Source organism: Rhincodon typus, chromosome 27 (assembly GCF_021869965.1).
Source record: "Rhincodon typus isolate 14 chromosome 27, sRhiTyp1.1, whole genome shotgun sequence".
In the NCBI taxonomy this organism is placed as follows: domain Eukaryota; kingdom Metazoa; phylum Chordata; class Chondrichthyes; order Orectolobiformes; family Rhincodontidae; genus Rhincodon; species Rhincodon typus.
Genome location: NC_063358.1, coordinates 12,648,853 through 12,665,404, shown reverse-complemented (window position 1 = coordinate 12,665,404; position 16,552 = coordinate 12,648,853). Strand labels below are relative to the sequence as shown.

General features: G+C 43.3%; 1 protein-coding gene across 1 annotated transcript in view; it reads left to right on the top strand.

The window, feature by feature from the left end:
- Positions 1-16,173, top strand: part of LOC109928582 (F-box only protein 39) — a 115,348-nt gene extending 99,175 nt beyond the window's left edge. The window contains exons 2-5 of the mRNA XM_020528531.2: positions 4,060-4,520; positions 7,128-7,700; positions 11,068-11,244; positions 14,922-16,173. Coding sequence (XP_020384120.1) covers positions 4,074-4,520; positions 7,128-7,700; positions 11,068-11,244; positions 14,922-15,050 — 1,326 coding nt within the window. The 5' untranslated portion in view covers positions 4,060-4,073 and the 3' untranslated portion in view covers positions 15,051-16,173. The remainder of the gene's footprint in view (positions 1-4,059; positions 4,521-7,127; positions 7,701-11,067; positions 11,245-14,921) is intronic.
- Positions 16,174-16,552: the final 379 nt, after the last annotated feature.

The window sequence follows — 16,552 nt, the reverse complement described above, 5'->3', positions numbered from 1 at the left end:
AGTGAGGAGGCTGTGTGGGAGAGCCTCTAAAACATACAGTGTGGAAGCAGGCCATCCAGCCCATCAAGTCCACACCAACCCTCTGAAGCACATCCCACTCAGACCCATCCACCTACTCTAGCCCCATTACCCTACATTTCTCATGACTAACCCACCTAGCCTGCACATTCCTGGACACTATAGGCAATTTAGCACGGCCAATCCACCTAACCTGCACATCTTTGGACTGTGAGAAGAAACCGGAGCACCCGGAAGAAACCCATGCAGACACAGGGAGAACATGCAAACACCACGCAGACAGTTGCCCAAGGCTGGAACTGAACCCAGGTCCTAGGTACTGTGAGGCAGCAATGCCAACCACTGAGTCACTGTGCCACTCCAGCTGGAGCAGTGTGTTTTGTTCTGCATGTCACACTTTAGGAAAGTTGCGAAGGGCATTGGAAACAGCACAGAAAAGATTCACAAAATGCTTCCAGGAATGAGGAGCTTCAGGTGGAAAGGTTGGAGACTCTGTGACCCTTTTTGTTGTGGAAGAGAAGGTTGAGTGAATTGAATAGACTCGTTCCAAACCACGAGGGGTCTGGAGAGAGTGGACTAGAAGCTGTCCCCATTGGTGAAATGTTTGAGAATGAGAAAGCTGAGATTTATGGTAATTTCAAAAAAGGTATTTATAGATTCAGAGAGTCAACTATCATAGAAACAGATGTTTTGGTCAACTCATCCAAGTTTCCCAAACTATACTAGTCCCACTTGCTTGTCTTTGGTCCAAAACCCTCTAAACTTTAGACATGAGGAGAACGTTTCCCATGCAGCAAGTGGTTGGGAATGCGTTGTCTTAGAGTATGGTATTGAGGCCCTCAAGATGGAATCAGATTATTATCTGAAAAGAGAGGGAGATATAGGGGACAGTGTGGCTTCAGGTGAATTGCTCATTCAGAGAACCAGCACAGACTGGATAGGCTGAATGACCTCCTGTGTTTGTAACTATTCCGCAATTCCATAGATTAATTGGATTTAACAAGTAATTTACTTACATACTTTACAATTAAATGCAATATAACATTAAAAATGGACATTTTGACATAGAGGAAAGAAATAGAAGGCAAAGATCAGAGGTTGATATAAATTTCCTAAAGGACTGGAGAACTAAAATCTGGAATACAAGTATGGTTATTAGTAACAAATTCCGATCCTGAAAGCATCTGTAGGACAGGAAGGGAGGCTCATAATTAAGCTGATAGCAGCACGTAGACAGGTCAACAAGACCATGTGAAACCTTGATAGTTTGATGATGGAAAGTGTGAAGTTATGCTCATTGGACGCAAATAACTACATTTTCTAAGTAGAGAAGCATTAGGAAACTGAAGAGAATGAAGTGATTTGGCTTGCTAGTTATAAGCAGAGGAAACTGCTGTGAAAAGCAATCATGCAGCCAACTGTTGTTAGAGCTTGTGCCAACGGGTCTGGAATGGAAAACGAGGAAGTGATTTTTGTTTGGTTGTGTTGTGCTTTAGGAGTAAGGACAATATTTTAAGTGCAGAAAAGATTGAGGGGCCTTAGAGGGGTGTAAGGTTGGTTCTGCAGAATGATGCAAGAGTGTTGTTAAATAGTGAGATCTTGAATTTAGAGTGAAGCCATTCAAGAGGGAAATCAATAAACAACATTTTTGGTTTGTACAAAGTGTATGGATGATGAGACAATTAAAGCTTTCAAGATTGAGATAGATAACTTTGCATTTGACAGATTTTTGTTATCAAGAGAATATTTTTGTCATAAGAGATAACAAGGTGTAGAGCTGGATGAACACAGCAGGCCAAGCAACATCAGAGGAGCAGGAAGGCTGAAGTTTCGGGCCTAGACCCTTCTTCGGGATGTGAGTGTTGCTGGTTAGGCCAGCATTTATTGAGCATCCTAGATGCTTTTGAGAAGGGAATTGAGCTGCCTTCCTGTACAGCTCGAGTCCGGGAGTAGGGTATATGGTGACAGGGGTGATGAGCACACACTCAATGCTGTTAGGAAGGAAACTCCAGGATTTTAACTCAGAAACAATAAAAGGCCGACCATAGATTTCCAGGACAGGGATAACTTAGAACACCATGCAGGTGGTGGTGTTTTCATCAACCTACCACCCTTGTCCTTCCAGATGGACGTGGAGGTGCCGGTGTTGGACTGGGGTGGACAAAGTCAGAAGTCACACAACACCAGGTTACAGAGATAGTGGGAACTGCCGATGCTGGAGAATCGGAGATAACACAGTGTAAAGCTGGATGAACACAGCAGGCCAAGCAGCATCAGAGGAGCAGGAAGGCTGACGTTTCGGGCCTAGACCAACAGGTTTATTTGAAATCACAAGCTATTGCAGCACTGCTCCTTCATCAAACAAAGTCACTGATGAAAGAGCAATGCTTTGAAAGCTTGCGATTTCAGATAAACCTATTGGATTATAACCTAGTATTGTGTGACTTCTGACCATCTAGATGGATGCAGAGGAAAGCCATACAGTCATAGAATCCCGACAGTGTGGGAACAGACAATTCAGTCTACTGAGTCCACAATGACCCTCTGACCAGCATCCCATCCAGACCAACCCCCCAATCCTATCCCTGTAACTCCACATTTCCCATGGCTGCTCTACCTAACCTGCACATCTTTGGACTGTGGGAGGAAACCAGAGCACCCGGAGGGAAACTATACAGACACGGGGAGAATTTGCAAATGCCATACAGGCAGCCACTCAAGGCTGAGATCAAACCTGGGTCCCTGGTGCGGTGAGGCATCAGTGCTAACCACTGAGGCACCATGCCATCCCAGATGTCATAGAGGCATAGAAATGTAAGGCATGGAAACAGACCGTTCAGTCCATCTTGTTCATGCTGACCAGATACCCCAATAAACATAGTCCGATATCCCTCTAAATGCTTCCTATTCATATACTCATCCGGATGCCTTTTAAATGTTGTGTTTGCCAATGTTTGCAGAAGGGATGAGGGAGACACCTATTAGTCAGAGGGCCAGCAGCCGCACCATGTACAAATGGCACTGTATCCAATTCAAAGCAACATCCTCTCGTTCCCAAAACTTTACATGCTAAAAAAAAATCAGTTTCTGCCCCGTTTTTTCCTGGTAGCCATGTATCCTGGGCACCAGGTAGTGGCGGTTCAGACTGAAAATCACTTTTTTTGCCCCGACTGGCCTGTTAACAAGCTTCTCAGAGAGACCACCCCTGGCCATTAATTGGAGACAAGTAGGTTCCTGACCTTCCCCTTTAGCTTGCATCCTCCTCCTCCCCCATGCCCCAACACACTGAAAAGGACAACGAATTGCAGAGGCATTGGGATACTGGCATGCAATCTAGGAGTAGCAACGTTGAAACACTGAAATAGGAACAGGACTAGGCTATTAGACCCTTCGAGCCTGCTCTGCCATTCTGTATGATCATGGCTGATCATTCAACTCAGTCCCCTGTTCCTGCTTTTTCCCCGTACCGTTTGATCGCTTTAGCACTAAGAACTGTTTGGAACTCCTCTTGAAATCAATCAATGTTTTGGTCTTAACCGCTTTCTGTATCAGAGAATTCTAAGGCTCACTATTTTTTTAGGTGAAGACAATTCCCCTCATCTGAGTCCTGAACTGTCTACTCTATATCCTTAAACTGTGAGTAATTTTTAAAGTCTGTGTGGGCAATTGAAAAACCTTGCAAACATATTGCCGATCTCTGCTTTAAATCTTACTCAGTATTACCAGCACATTGGCACTCCAATTACTGATTAATAACAAGACTTTTGGGGGAGTATTACAAAAGGAAGCTGGCCCAAATCAGTGTGATTTACAGCTCAGAGATAGTAGGAACTGCAGATGCTGGAGAATCCGAGACAACAAGGTGTAGAGCTGGATGAACACAGCAGGCCAAGCAGCATCATAGGAGCAGAGAGGCTGACGTTTCGGGCCTAGACCCTTCTGATGAAACGTCAGCCTCTCTGCTCCTATGATGCTGCTTGATTTACAGCTCAGTTGGGTTCTGACCTAACGAACACTTTTGTTTTTAATCCATATCAACAGCACCGCTTGCCGGGATGGAGATATCTCAGGACCAGTCTACAGATGCAGGAAATTGGAGTGAATTGCCGGAGGTATCCCTGAGGCAGGTGTTCCGATGGCTTGGAGACCAAGACAGGGTCCGGGCAGCCCTGGTGTGCAAATGCTGGAACCATGTGATGCACTCGCCTGCTTTGTGGAGATCCAGGACGTTCACTTTCTGCGGGAGGCCATCTAAATACCGTCGGGCTGAGTACGAATCGGCCATCTGGTACGCCAAGAAGTTTGGCAGATACCTGGTAAACTGCGAGATTAAGTTCATGAATCCGTACAACTCCCTCCTGACAAGGAGATTCCAAATAACAATGAGGAGCTTCCTGGCGCGTTTAGGAAATGAAAACAACAGATTAAAATCGTTCACCATCCAACATTTGGAATTGGACCGCCTCGTGTGGAGTTCCTCTGTTAGGAATGCCTTCCTAAAGGTAGGGTCTTACAAGAAAACAAAACTTTTTTCTTTTATTTCATTCGCAACGTTCAGTTTTGTTTTAATGTAATCTCCTGCCAAGGGAACACAATTGCACATTCTTTTTAAGGCTGTATACACTGAGTGATTGAGTCTTACAGCAGTCCTGAAGAAGGGTAATATCCGAAACATTAATTTCTCCTTTCCTCCATTTGCTGCCGGGCTTGCTGTGTTCTTTCAGCCACCTGTTTGCCTATCTTGGATTCCAGCATCTGCAGTTTTTTTTTTGTCTTTAACATCTCCTTGTCCCGCCAGAGGGAGTTAAACAAGTAAGCGATTTACAGTTTCCTTCATCAGTCCCTTTCCGCTGGGTTTCTGGAACAGTGGGCTCCCCTCCAAGTAATCTCCATGCTGGAGCTCGCCCAAAGGTAGCACCATGGTAATGGGCAGAGTGGCCAGGTAGTCACTTTCAACTGGTTTGCTGCTGAGTTAGAAAGTTCAGGGTTCGAGAACCTCAGCACAGGAATCAAAGTTGATACTGCAGTGCACTGCTGACAGTGAAAGAAGAGCTGGGAAACTCACCCAGGTGTCCAATACATATTCCTCAATCACTATTATTCAAAACAAATTACCTGCTCATTTATCACATGGCTATTTCTGGGTGTTCTCTGTGCATTGTGGCTGCCCCCATTTCTTATATTGTATTGGTGGCTTCACTGCAAAAAGTACTTTATTGGCTTTAAGATACTTTGAAATGTCTGACTATGGAAGGTGCTGTATAGTCTAAAAGCAAGTATTTTTCTTTTTGTGAGTGATCTCTGAGATTCAAGCAATGTCCAAAGGGTATTTTATACCCATTTTCATCTTATTTTCTTCTTTCCCTACTCTAAGCAACCAATTTGGATCTCTACGTCATCTGCCACCTTGATCCTCCTCTGACTCTGTCAAAAGTATAAACCCTACTTTTCCAACACTTTTCAGTTCTGAGGAATAGTCATACTGGACTCAAAGTCATAAAAACAGAAGTTTCTGGAAAAGCTCAGCAGGTCCGCCGGTATCTGTGAAGAAAAATCAGTTAACACTTTGCGTCTGGTGACCCTTCCTCAGAACACCAGTGGCAAAGAGTTCTAATGACTTGCAACTCTGAAAGAAGCAATTCCTCCTCATCTCAGACTTAAATTGGTGCTCCTTTATTCCGAGACTATGCTGTCTGGTCCTAGACTTTTCCATGAGGGAAAATATCCTGACAGTATTTACCGTGTCAAGCCCTTTAAGAATCCCATATGTTTCAATGACTGGGCTGATGTACAGACGGTAGAGGTCGTAATTAATGGAGATGAAGTGATATTGTATTACGTGTGTGATATACAAGAGGATCTGAGTGCAGTTCATTCCCTTGAAGATTTGCTGCTGCTTTCTAACATTTCTGAATGATGCCAACTTCCTCTGTGTGTGTGGATGTGTGTTTGTGGGTGTTTGTGTTTGTGGGTGTGTGTGTGGGTTTGTGTTTGTGTGTGGATGTGTGTATGCGTTTGTGTGTGTGTATGTATGGGTTTGTGTGCGTGCATGCGTGCATGTGCTCCTTGGGCCACCTGGAGGTGGCTTTTGGACCTTTCACAGCCTTTTCTAAAAGTAAATAATGGGTCATATTTTCTCTGGTCCCTCTGCCCTTCTCTTCCTTCAAGATATTTCTTGAAACCAAGTTCTGAATCTCTGAATATTTTAAGCAGAGTTAATGTTTCAAGTCCTGTGCCACTTGTTCAGAATGTTCTGAAGAAGAATCACTGGACTCAAAACATTAACTCTGCTTTCTGTCCGCTGATGCTGCCAAACCTGCTGAGTTTCTCCAGCAAGTTCTGTTTATGTTTCAAAAAGTAACCTGAAGGTGTTTGGCCAGCAATCAAAGCCTTTAATAAGAACTCGGGTTACTCAGTGGCTCATTGGTTAGCACTGCTGCCTCACAGCGCCAGGGACCTGGGTTTGATTCCACCTCAGGTGACTGTCTGTGTGGAGTTTGCACATCTCCTCGCATTTGTGTGGGTTTCCTCTGGTGCTTCAGTTTCCTCCCACAGTTCAAAGATGTGCAGGTTGGGTGGATTGGCCATGGGAAATGGAGGGTTACAGGGATTGGGTGGGATGCCCTTTGGAGGGTCAGTGTAGACGCGATGGGCCAAAGGGCCTACTTCCACATTGTAGGGATTCTATGACTCTAACTCAAAGCATGGAGTTAGAAAATGCCAGTCATCAAGCTGGCCCCTTCCCTAGATCACATGCATAATGTGTAGGACTATGGAATATCTCACAATCAATGTCCATAAATAACTTCTGTCTTCAGTGTGCTTGTCTATGTCACTTACAGAATGGTTTTGGCAATGCAAATAAAATGATGCCACTCCCTGTCCCAAATCTCAAAAGTAAGATTGAAAATGTAATAGTTATAATTCTTAGTAATACCCAGCACTTCATCTTTCTTTGAGGAGTACTAACCAATACCACCCACTGAATTTGGAAATAAGAGAACCTCCAGATTTGCAGTCTATACTTAATTGAAACGCGTCATGCTGTCATATAGGTAGAACATATGCATGTAAGTTGACCCGATACGTTCTTTTCCCTTTTGTTAAAGAGTCTGAACTTCTTCCTCCGTCGTGAATGCAGACACCTTCAATCCTTCAATTTGAGGGGTGCACGGTTAGGCATGGAGCAAGGCTTTTCCATCTTAAACTCGCTGATCCACCAGAGGAACAGGAGCTCCATCGCTGAGCTCAACATCGAAGACTTCTTCAGCCACCACCTGGCCATCTACGCCAACCCCACTTTCCCTAAGATTATCCGCAGCTTCTGCAGCCTGAGTAGCCTGTCGATCAACTACAACTGCATCTCGGATGACCTTCTGGACACCCTGTGTGAAAGTTGCTACCAGACCCTCAGGACCATGAACATTAAATGCCACGTCCACGATCCTCACAACCAGGTTGTGTGGGGGCTTTCCTGGTCCAAACTCGCTAAACGGGCTACTAACCTGAAAGTCAACTTTTACTTTGAGCTTGTGATGAAGAATGATCGCCTGACTCGGATTTTGGTGCCAGAGATCCCAGTGAGGAGTTTAAATTTTAGGAGCTGTTACTTCAGTGACCCTGATTGGACAATGAAACCTACCCTGACTGATCTAATTCCACATTACAAGAATACACTACAGGTAAGGGACATTTCAAAAGTATGATTAAGGACCAGCTAAGTGCATGTTCAAGACTTAAACTGTTCAAGTCAGACACTCTTCAGGGTTAGCTAATTCCGTACACAACAAACATTTCAGTGAGACCTCTCAATTCAGTCACACTGAGATTGATATTTTCTAAACGTGTTCAGAGATGTTATTACACACCAATGAAGTTGGTGGGACTTGAACTGGAGCCTCCAGGTCTATATTTAGGGGTAATACCACTGCACCACTAGAGCCCCAAGAGTCTGGGATAAGTTGCTTGAGACTTAGAATTGTGTGCCTGACAACCTCTGTGGCAAAACGGTCATCTCAGTGATACAGTACAACGCTTGTAAGGTTTTGTGTTGGTACAATCAATATAAGTGTGCCATGCAGAACAGATTTGCATTCGAAGCTTGGTGGACATGCCACTAAACTAGAGAGAATAAGTCAGAATCCGTGCTCTGGGTTAAACTGCAGTGAGCACCTCCTCCTGGCTAGAGGGGGTGTGTGCAGCTATTGTGTGACAACTGAGACATCCTTGTCTGCAAACGCCCTCTCCAGTCAAACTGCTTTATAACTCCCACTTGAAGAATAACAACTCAATAAGGTACCTTACTGGGGCCCAGCCAAGAATCAATGCCCTTTGGAAAAAACGAGATGAATTTGCAACAAAAATACACAAGGCAAGGTTCTTTCCACTGATGTGAATCTATATTTAGCAGCAGTTCATCACATTTTTTATATTCAGACCTCACATTAAATTAAAAACAGTTATTGACGAGGGAAAAGGTGTAATTAAGTTTATTGTTTCATTTTCTTCGTTTTGACTTGCTATGATTAACTTAATAGTGTAATAGAGTCACACAACATGGAAACATAGTCTTTGGTCCAACCAGTCCATGCCAACCATGTTCCCAAACTAAACTAGACCCACCTGCCTGTGTTTGGCCCATATCCCTCCAAACCTTTCCTATCCATGTACTTATCCAAATGTCTTTTAACTTGCAAATGTACCCGTATCCACCACTTCCTCTGGCAGTTCATTCCATACACAAACCACTCATTATCAAACTAATGATCGGAATGTCAGTGGTCTTAGTTTAGGCCTACACCAACGAGCTGGTGTAGTTTTACATTACAGGAAAGCGATCTTCCATGTGTTAGACCTGTGTTGAATCCATTCAAGAAAGAGATATTTCTCACCTTCAACTCCTAAACGATTGAAAAGTATGCCAGTCGATGTGTAATTTCTATCATGAAAACAGAATGAAAGGTGAATACCATTATACTGTGCACCAGGGTACAGGGATTCGCAATCTGCTTGTCCTTTTGCGTCAGTGGTAACTCCATTGGTTTTGTTGTGTAAGTTGAATGGCTGTTGGCCATTGCCTCAAAGACATGCAGTACTCTGTGCATGCAGTTGTGGGGACAAGACTAATAGGTTGCCCATGTCTGTGATACAAGGGCGTCTGTAAGCAAGACCTAAAGTTGACCAGGACTAGAACTGATGCATGGGAAGTTGTTACTGTTGAGGGGAGGGCCTGGAGACAAGACCATAAGAAATAGGAACTGGAGGAGGCCATTCAGCCCCTCAGGCCTGCTCCACCATTCAATAGCATCACGGCTGATATGACATTCGTGATGTCCCCTTTCCTGCCCTTTCCCCATAATCCTTGATTCTCCTACTAACGAAGAATCCATCTCAGCCTTAAATATACGCAAGGACTCTGCACCACCCCCACAGCTCTCTGTGACAAGGAGATCCAAAGACTCTCAACCCTCTGAGAGAAGAAATTCCTTCTCATCTCAGTCTTCGATTGGCATCCCTTTACTCTGAGACTATGCCCTCTGGTCCTAGACTGTCCCACGAGGGGAAACATCCTCTCAGCATTTACCCTGTCAAGCCCATTAGGAATCCTACTTGGTTCAATGGAAGCACCTCTCATTCTTCCACCGTCTAGTGAGTACAGTCCCAACCTGTTTGGTCTTTGCTCATAAAATAAACCCTCCATGGCAGGGGTCATCCTAGTGAATCTTCTTGAACTGCTGCCAATGACATTATATCTTTCCTTAAATGAGGGGGCCGAAACTGCTCTCAGTACTCCAGATGTGGTCTCGCCGGCACCTTGTACAATTGCTCCCCTACTGCAGACAGGAAAGATGCAGCAAAAAGCAGAGAACAAAGAAAATGGCTGGATGGCAGAAAAGAGAGCCCATCAAAAGAAAAGTCATGTGTTGGACTCAGGCCAACCTGGTTCATTGGGTTAGCTGCCGAAGGGACTGTCACTTATGGAGCAGCTTCTACAAATCCAATCGATAATGCTCAAGGGGTGGCACGGTGGCTCAGTGGTTAGCACTGCTCCCTCACAGCGCCAGGGACCCAGGTTCGATTCCAGCCTTGGGCAACTGTCTGTGTGGAGTTTGCACATGCTCCCCATGTCTGAGATAACAAGGTGCAGAGCTGGATAAACACAGCAGGCCAAGCAGCATCAGAGGAGCAGGAAGGCTGATGTTTCGGGCCTAGACCCTTCTTCAGAAAGTTTCAGAAAATGGATTGTCCATGCATCTGCAGTTCCTACTATCTCTCCCCATGTCTGCGTGAGTTTCCTCTGGGTGCTCCGGTTTCCTCCCACAGTCCAAAGATGTGCAGGTTAGGTGGTTTGGCCATGCTAAATTACCCATAGTGTTCAGGGATGTGTAGATAAGGTGGGTTAAGGAGGGATGGGTCTGGGTGGGATGCTCTGAGGTTCGATGTGGACTTGTTGGGCCGAAGGGCCTGTTTCCACACTGTAGGGATTCTATGAATCCAGAAATAACGCACTAGGCACAGTCATATCATCAGATGGATTAATGCCAACTTAGGAATCCGTCTTTGTTCGGTCCTTTGACATCTTGATGTGTTTCCCCAACAACCTCATTTTATACTAGATGAACCCTCACCTTCACTGATACATCTCCTTTGAGAATGAAGGGATAGTGTACAATGAGGTTCATCGACAGAATGTTCCAGATGAAATGCTGCTGTCCAGTACACAATTTTTTTTGTTCATGTACAGAAATTGAAATGTTGTAATTGTGGATCAAAAATTCCTCTCACCCTGTAATAAGCAGACAAAGAGACAATAAAATCCTGTAAATGTCAGAAAGCTGAAGTAAAAAAAACATAAGGCCTTTCAGAGGAGCTGATAAATGAAGGATAGATAATGTTAATTTTTAGAGTGCGCTGTGAAATTTGAGCTCAATTTGCTGACATATTATTCTTGTCTTGTGCAACAGACACTGATTCTCCTAAACATATATTAACTTTAGCTATGTCTTTTCTACACATTCCTCATTCTGAGATTCTGATTTTTTTTGCCAGAAATTGACATTAGAATTTAATAATAGTCATGAACGGATAGATGATGAATTACTGCAACTGGTGTTAATATGTGAACGGCTGCACTACATGAAGGTCTGGGCTTTCCTCAGCATTAAGTTTATTGAGACAATGCTACAGTATCGTCAGGAAGGAAAATCCAACTTCCGCACCCTTAAGGTAGAGCAACCATTTTTGTTAAATTTTGGTCGCCCTGTTATAGGAAGGATATTATTAAACTGGAGAGGGTTCAGAAAATATTTACCAAGACGTTGCTGGAACTGGAGCGTTTGAGTTATAACGAGAGACTGGTAAGGCTGGGACTTTTTTCACTGGAGTGTAGGAAGTTGAGGGGTGACCTCATAGCGGTTTATAAAATCATGAGGGGCATAGATAAGGTGAATAACAAAGGTCTTTTCCCTAGGGTGGGGGTGGAGGGGGGTGTTTCAAAATCAGGGGGAATATTTTTAAGATGAGAGAAGAAAGATTTAAAAGGAGGAGGAAGATGTGAAAAGGACATGAGGGGCAACCTTTTTACACAGAGAGGGTGGTTCATGTGTGGAATGAACTGGCAGAGGATGCAGGTACAGTTACAATATTTAAAAGATAATTGGACTGGTACATGAATAGGAAAGGTTTGGAGGAATATGGGTCAAACATAGGTGAGTGGGGCTAGTTTAGTTTGGGGAAACTTGGTCGGCATGGATGAGATGGATCAAAGGGTCTGTTTCCGTGCTGTGTAACGTTATGACTCTATTAAATCGGCCTTTTAAACATGAGCAAAGACCTAGTCACTGATAGAAACCTTTTACTGCTTAGGTTTACTGCTGGTCAACCAGGCCTCCAGTTGTCCAGCAATGTGTTTCTCATTTCAAAGAGGTTACTGAACAATTTGTCCAAGAACATTAATATAGAGCTGTTGTTATTTTGGCTTTTATTGAAGTGAATACATACCCCAGCTGCTGATCAACCTTCTGTCTCTGTTTATTATTACCAATCCTGAAGACTTTTGTGAACGATTAATGTAAAATGCTATTGTTAAGTTGACATCCTGGAGTTGCATTAGACTATTACATGATGGGGATTGTTTGGGAAGCTTCATTATACCATGTGAAGAGAATATGCATGCCCTCATCCTATGTTATTATTCTCTCCAGACTAAAGGTTTTAAAATTCACTTCACTGATGCGTGAGTTGCAGGGGATTGTCTTAGATGGAAAGGTCAGATAAGTTGGGCCTGGATCTTTTGGAATTTACAGGACTGAGAGGAGGTCATCCTGAAACATTCAAGATTCTGAGAGGTTCAACAGAGTGGATGCTAAAAGGATGTTTACCCTGGGACAGACTAGGACTGGGGACGTTGTTTAAAGATAATGGGACTCCCATGTAAGAGAGACATTTTTCTTGCAGCGATTTTGGAAATCTCCCTGATAGTGATGCAAGTGGGCCCACTAAACACTTTTAAGCCACAGATACATAGATTCCTCATTAATAAGGGAGTCAAAGGTTAGTGACAGTAGCAGTAATATGGAGTTGAGACCACAATCCAATCAATGCTGATCTTATTCGGTGGTGAAGCAGGTTCGAGGGACCGAATGGCTTATGGCTGCCCCTGATTCATAAGTTGATAAGTTTAATCACTTTGTGTTGTGGGTATAGCCATATATTTCTTCCATAGGCTCCTTTAACCTGGCAAATAATTGTGACCTTCTGAGATGAAAGTTACTTTATGAATTTTTGACAGTCAACCTCTAGTAGACTGTGTCCAGGAATCTTCCAGATTTCATCCCTGGCCTCTGCTAATGTCGATCAAAATAGGAGCAAATTCTGCTGCTACATAAATCTCTGCTCCAGTGGGTTAGCAAGATAACTCTGGATTTGTGCTTCCCTGTTTCTTACCCTTATCCTTTGTGGAAAACATAGGATTTGGAGAAACACAAACAGAAATTGCTGGAGAAGCCCAGCAGATCTGGCAGCATCTCTGGAGATAAAAACAAGAGTTAATTTTTCGGCTTCTTCACCTGTTCTGAAGAAGGGTCACCGGATCCAAAAGTTTAACTCTGTTCCTCTCTCTGCAGATGCTGCCAGACCTGCTGAATTTCTCCAGCAATCTCTGTTTTTCTTACAGATTTCCAGCATCTGCAGTCCTTTGTTTTATTTTAGGGTTTGGGGGTTGTGGCCGAGAGTTAGAGAGTGAGAGTGAATCAAGTGCAGTTCTTTTTATTTGTTCTTGGGATCTGAGTGTCTCTGTCAACGTTAGTGTTTGTAGCCCATCCCTAACTGAAGGTGAGCCACTTTCTTGAACTGCTGCAGCCTTTATGGTGTAGGTAAACCCACAATATTGTCCTGTTAGGTGGTGATATGTTGAACAGTGCCGTTGAAGAGGCCTTGGTGAACTGTGGCAGCTTATTTTATATCTGGTATGCATATTTACTGTCATGCATTAGTGACAATTTTTAATGTTCAGTTGTGATGCCCTTCTATTTACAAATGAAAATGTTAGTTTACGACCATGAAGTTAGTTGGTAGAGCAACCCCTTCAGATGTTTTAACATACGCCTCAGGAAACCAGTCCTGCTGACTTAGAGGGAGGGACACCACCACTGTGTTACAAAGCCTGATTAAGTTGCTATGCTTAAGGCTGTAGTCAGTGTAGAGAAGGTAGAAATTTAAAAAAAACGAAAGCAAACAATCGCGAGCAATAACATTAGCAAAGCAAAACATAAGCGTACTGACAATTTTTTCTCTTCCATAACTCAATGCACGTTAGAATATAATGAGATGGACCTTTGTATCATCGGCACGGTGGCTCAGTGGTTAGCACTGCTGCCTCACAGTGCCAGGGACCCAAGTTCGATTTCAGCCTCGGGCGACTGTCTTTGTGGAATTTGCACATTCTCCCCGTGCCTGCGTGGATTTCTTCCCATAGTCCAAAGATGTGCAGGCTAGGTGGATTGGACATGCTAAACTGCCCATAGTGTTCAGGGATGCGTAGATTGGGTGGGTTATAGGGGAATGGGTCTGGGTGGGATGATCTGAGGGTCGGTGTGGACTTGATGGGGCGAAGGGCCTATTTCCACACTGTCGGGATTCTAAAATAAAGACCCGCATTAAGTTTGACTAATTGATTCTGCTCATGAAAGAGACACATGCTTTCCATGAACACAGACTGATAATTCTAAAATGCCCATATGCCAAAGGGAAACTAGGGATGGGCAAGAAATGCTGGCCAGCCAGCGACGCCCACATCCCATGAAATGAGTAAAAAAAATAAACTTGTTGACTTTCAGTTATTCAGCTGTAGTTGTTCAATGTTATACAGGATTCTAATAAAACTCAGGACCAACAAAAGACACTCGCCTTGGCTGTAAGTGGGATGACCTGGAGGTTAGAGATAACAAGGTGTAGAGCTGGATGAACACAGCAGGCCAAGCAGCATCAGAGGGGCAGGAAGGCTGACGTTTCGGGCCTAGACCCTTCTTCCTGCTCCTCTGATGCTGCTGGGCCTGCTATGTTCATCCAGCTCTACACCTTGTTATCTCAGATTCTCCAGCATCTGCAGTTCCTACTATCTCTGACCTGGAGGTTAGTTGGGCTGAATGGCTGGTTTGTAATGTAAAGTAACACCAGCATGGGTTCCATTCCTGCACTGGCTAAGGTTACATGAGGGAGGCTCTTTCGCAAACTCTCCCGTCACCTGAGGCATAGTGACCCTCAGGTTAAACCTCCACCGGTCATCACTAATAAGAGAGCAGCCCTCTCGTCTGGTGGAACTATGGCTGTTTTGCTTCCGATAACAGGCAGTAATAAAACTTTTTCTAAGTATTGATATGATTGAGACATTGTTTGATCTACAGGTGAGAATCTACATGCACAAGTATGAAACAAATGAAGAAGATAAACTGCTGCGTAACTTGTACATGAAGTACCGGGATCTAATTGACACAGAACTCAATTATTTTGTAATTACTTACCCCTTGATGTAAAGGACAGCTCCACTGAATGGACAACCCAATAAGATACATTTAAGCAGTTAGAGAATCAATAAGTGTATTTGTCTGCCAGTCAAATAAAACCTTCAGAAAAAAATGTTATCAGAGGTACCCAATGTGTAGGAATAACTGGGAATTATTTTCTACCATTTATAATATAAAACATTTGAGTAGCACAGACTATTTCAGGTCTTATTGTTGACATGAGAAGCCAGTTGGAACCTAAGACACAAAACGCTATGGTATTGAATCCACTGGCTGTAGAAAATGACTGGAGGTCTGTAATTCATGTTTGAAGTGGTACAGAGACATTTGTGAGATTCTGCAATTGTGTAGAACAAGCTGGAGATTTCACTTTTGTAGAGATTCATTCAACAGAAGGGCAATCCCAGTCTATGCAACACAAGCTTATCTTGTGCATTATCAACCCACGTGTTGCTTTTAACCTGTATACAACCAAGGCATTTGCAGTGTATCAGTGCTAAAAATATTTAAATTGATTTTCATTCAAGATTTATGGCTGTACCAGATCTGCTGATTAGAAGAGCTGTAAACAAGTGGCAATTGGTTAAAACAGCAGGTAATTGGTACATGATATAGCAAACATCTATAAAATAAATTAGCAGATCAGAACCATGCAATGATGTTCCAATTTACCATATTGCTTTGTACCATGCATCTTTTTTTATTCCTGTGTAGTTATAATAAGTGTCCAATATATGTCAGACCTTGAAGGGCTCCTCAGGCTTCATCAACCCCAGGAAGGGAGACATGACCTAACCAACACAGGGAAGACACTCAATTGAAATCAGGGAATAGCAGAACAAAAGAACAGTAGGATCTGAGCTAGCAAAGTATTCCTAACAGTGATCCTTATCCCAGCAGTAGCATTGTAGAGATGTACAGGTTTGGTTACTTTCCAATAATAGACAGCTGGATCTGGGTCGCAAATTAGTTTGGCAGAGGATATGCCATTTATTGACAGTGCAGACGAGGGATTACCTGGACACTGTATAACAGGTGCATTTATTTAGCTCAGCAATTTGGAGGAGGGCACAGTTGCAAAGATGAAATTACATTTTTAAACCAGTCGACAAATGTGTTCCCGATTTTATAAACCAATCAGCTTTACTATTGCAAAGATTTGTAGAACATTTGTGCATTATGTTCACATATTGAGAATAAAATAATTTTGTTATTTAAGTTGGCTCTATCTTACTTTATATTAAAAATTAAAACATTTAAAGACAAACATTTGTAGTGTTTTTAGAATCGTGAAATTATACAGCAGGGAAGCACACTATTGTATAGAACACACCTAACACTAGATGGCTCACTCAGAGATAGTAAGAACTGCAGATGCTGGAGTCAAAGATAACACAGTGTGGAGCTGGAGAATTCTGAAGAAGGGTCCCGACCTGAAATGTCAACTTTCTTGCTCCTCTAATGTTGCCTGGCCTGCTGTGTTCCTCCAGCTCCACGCTGTGTTAACACTA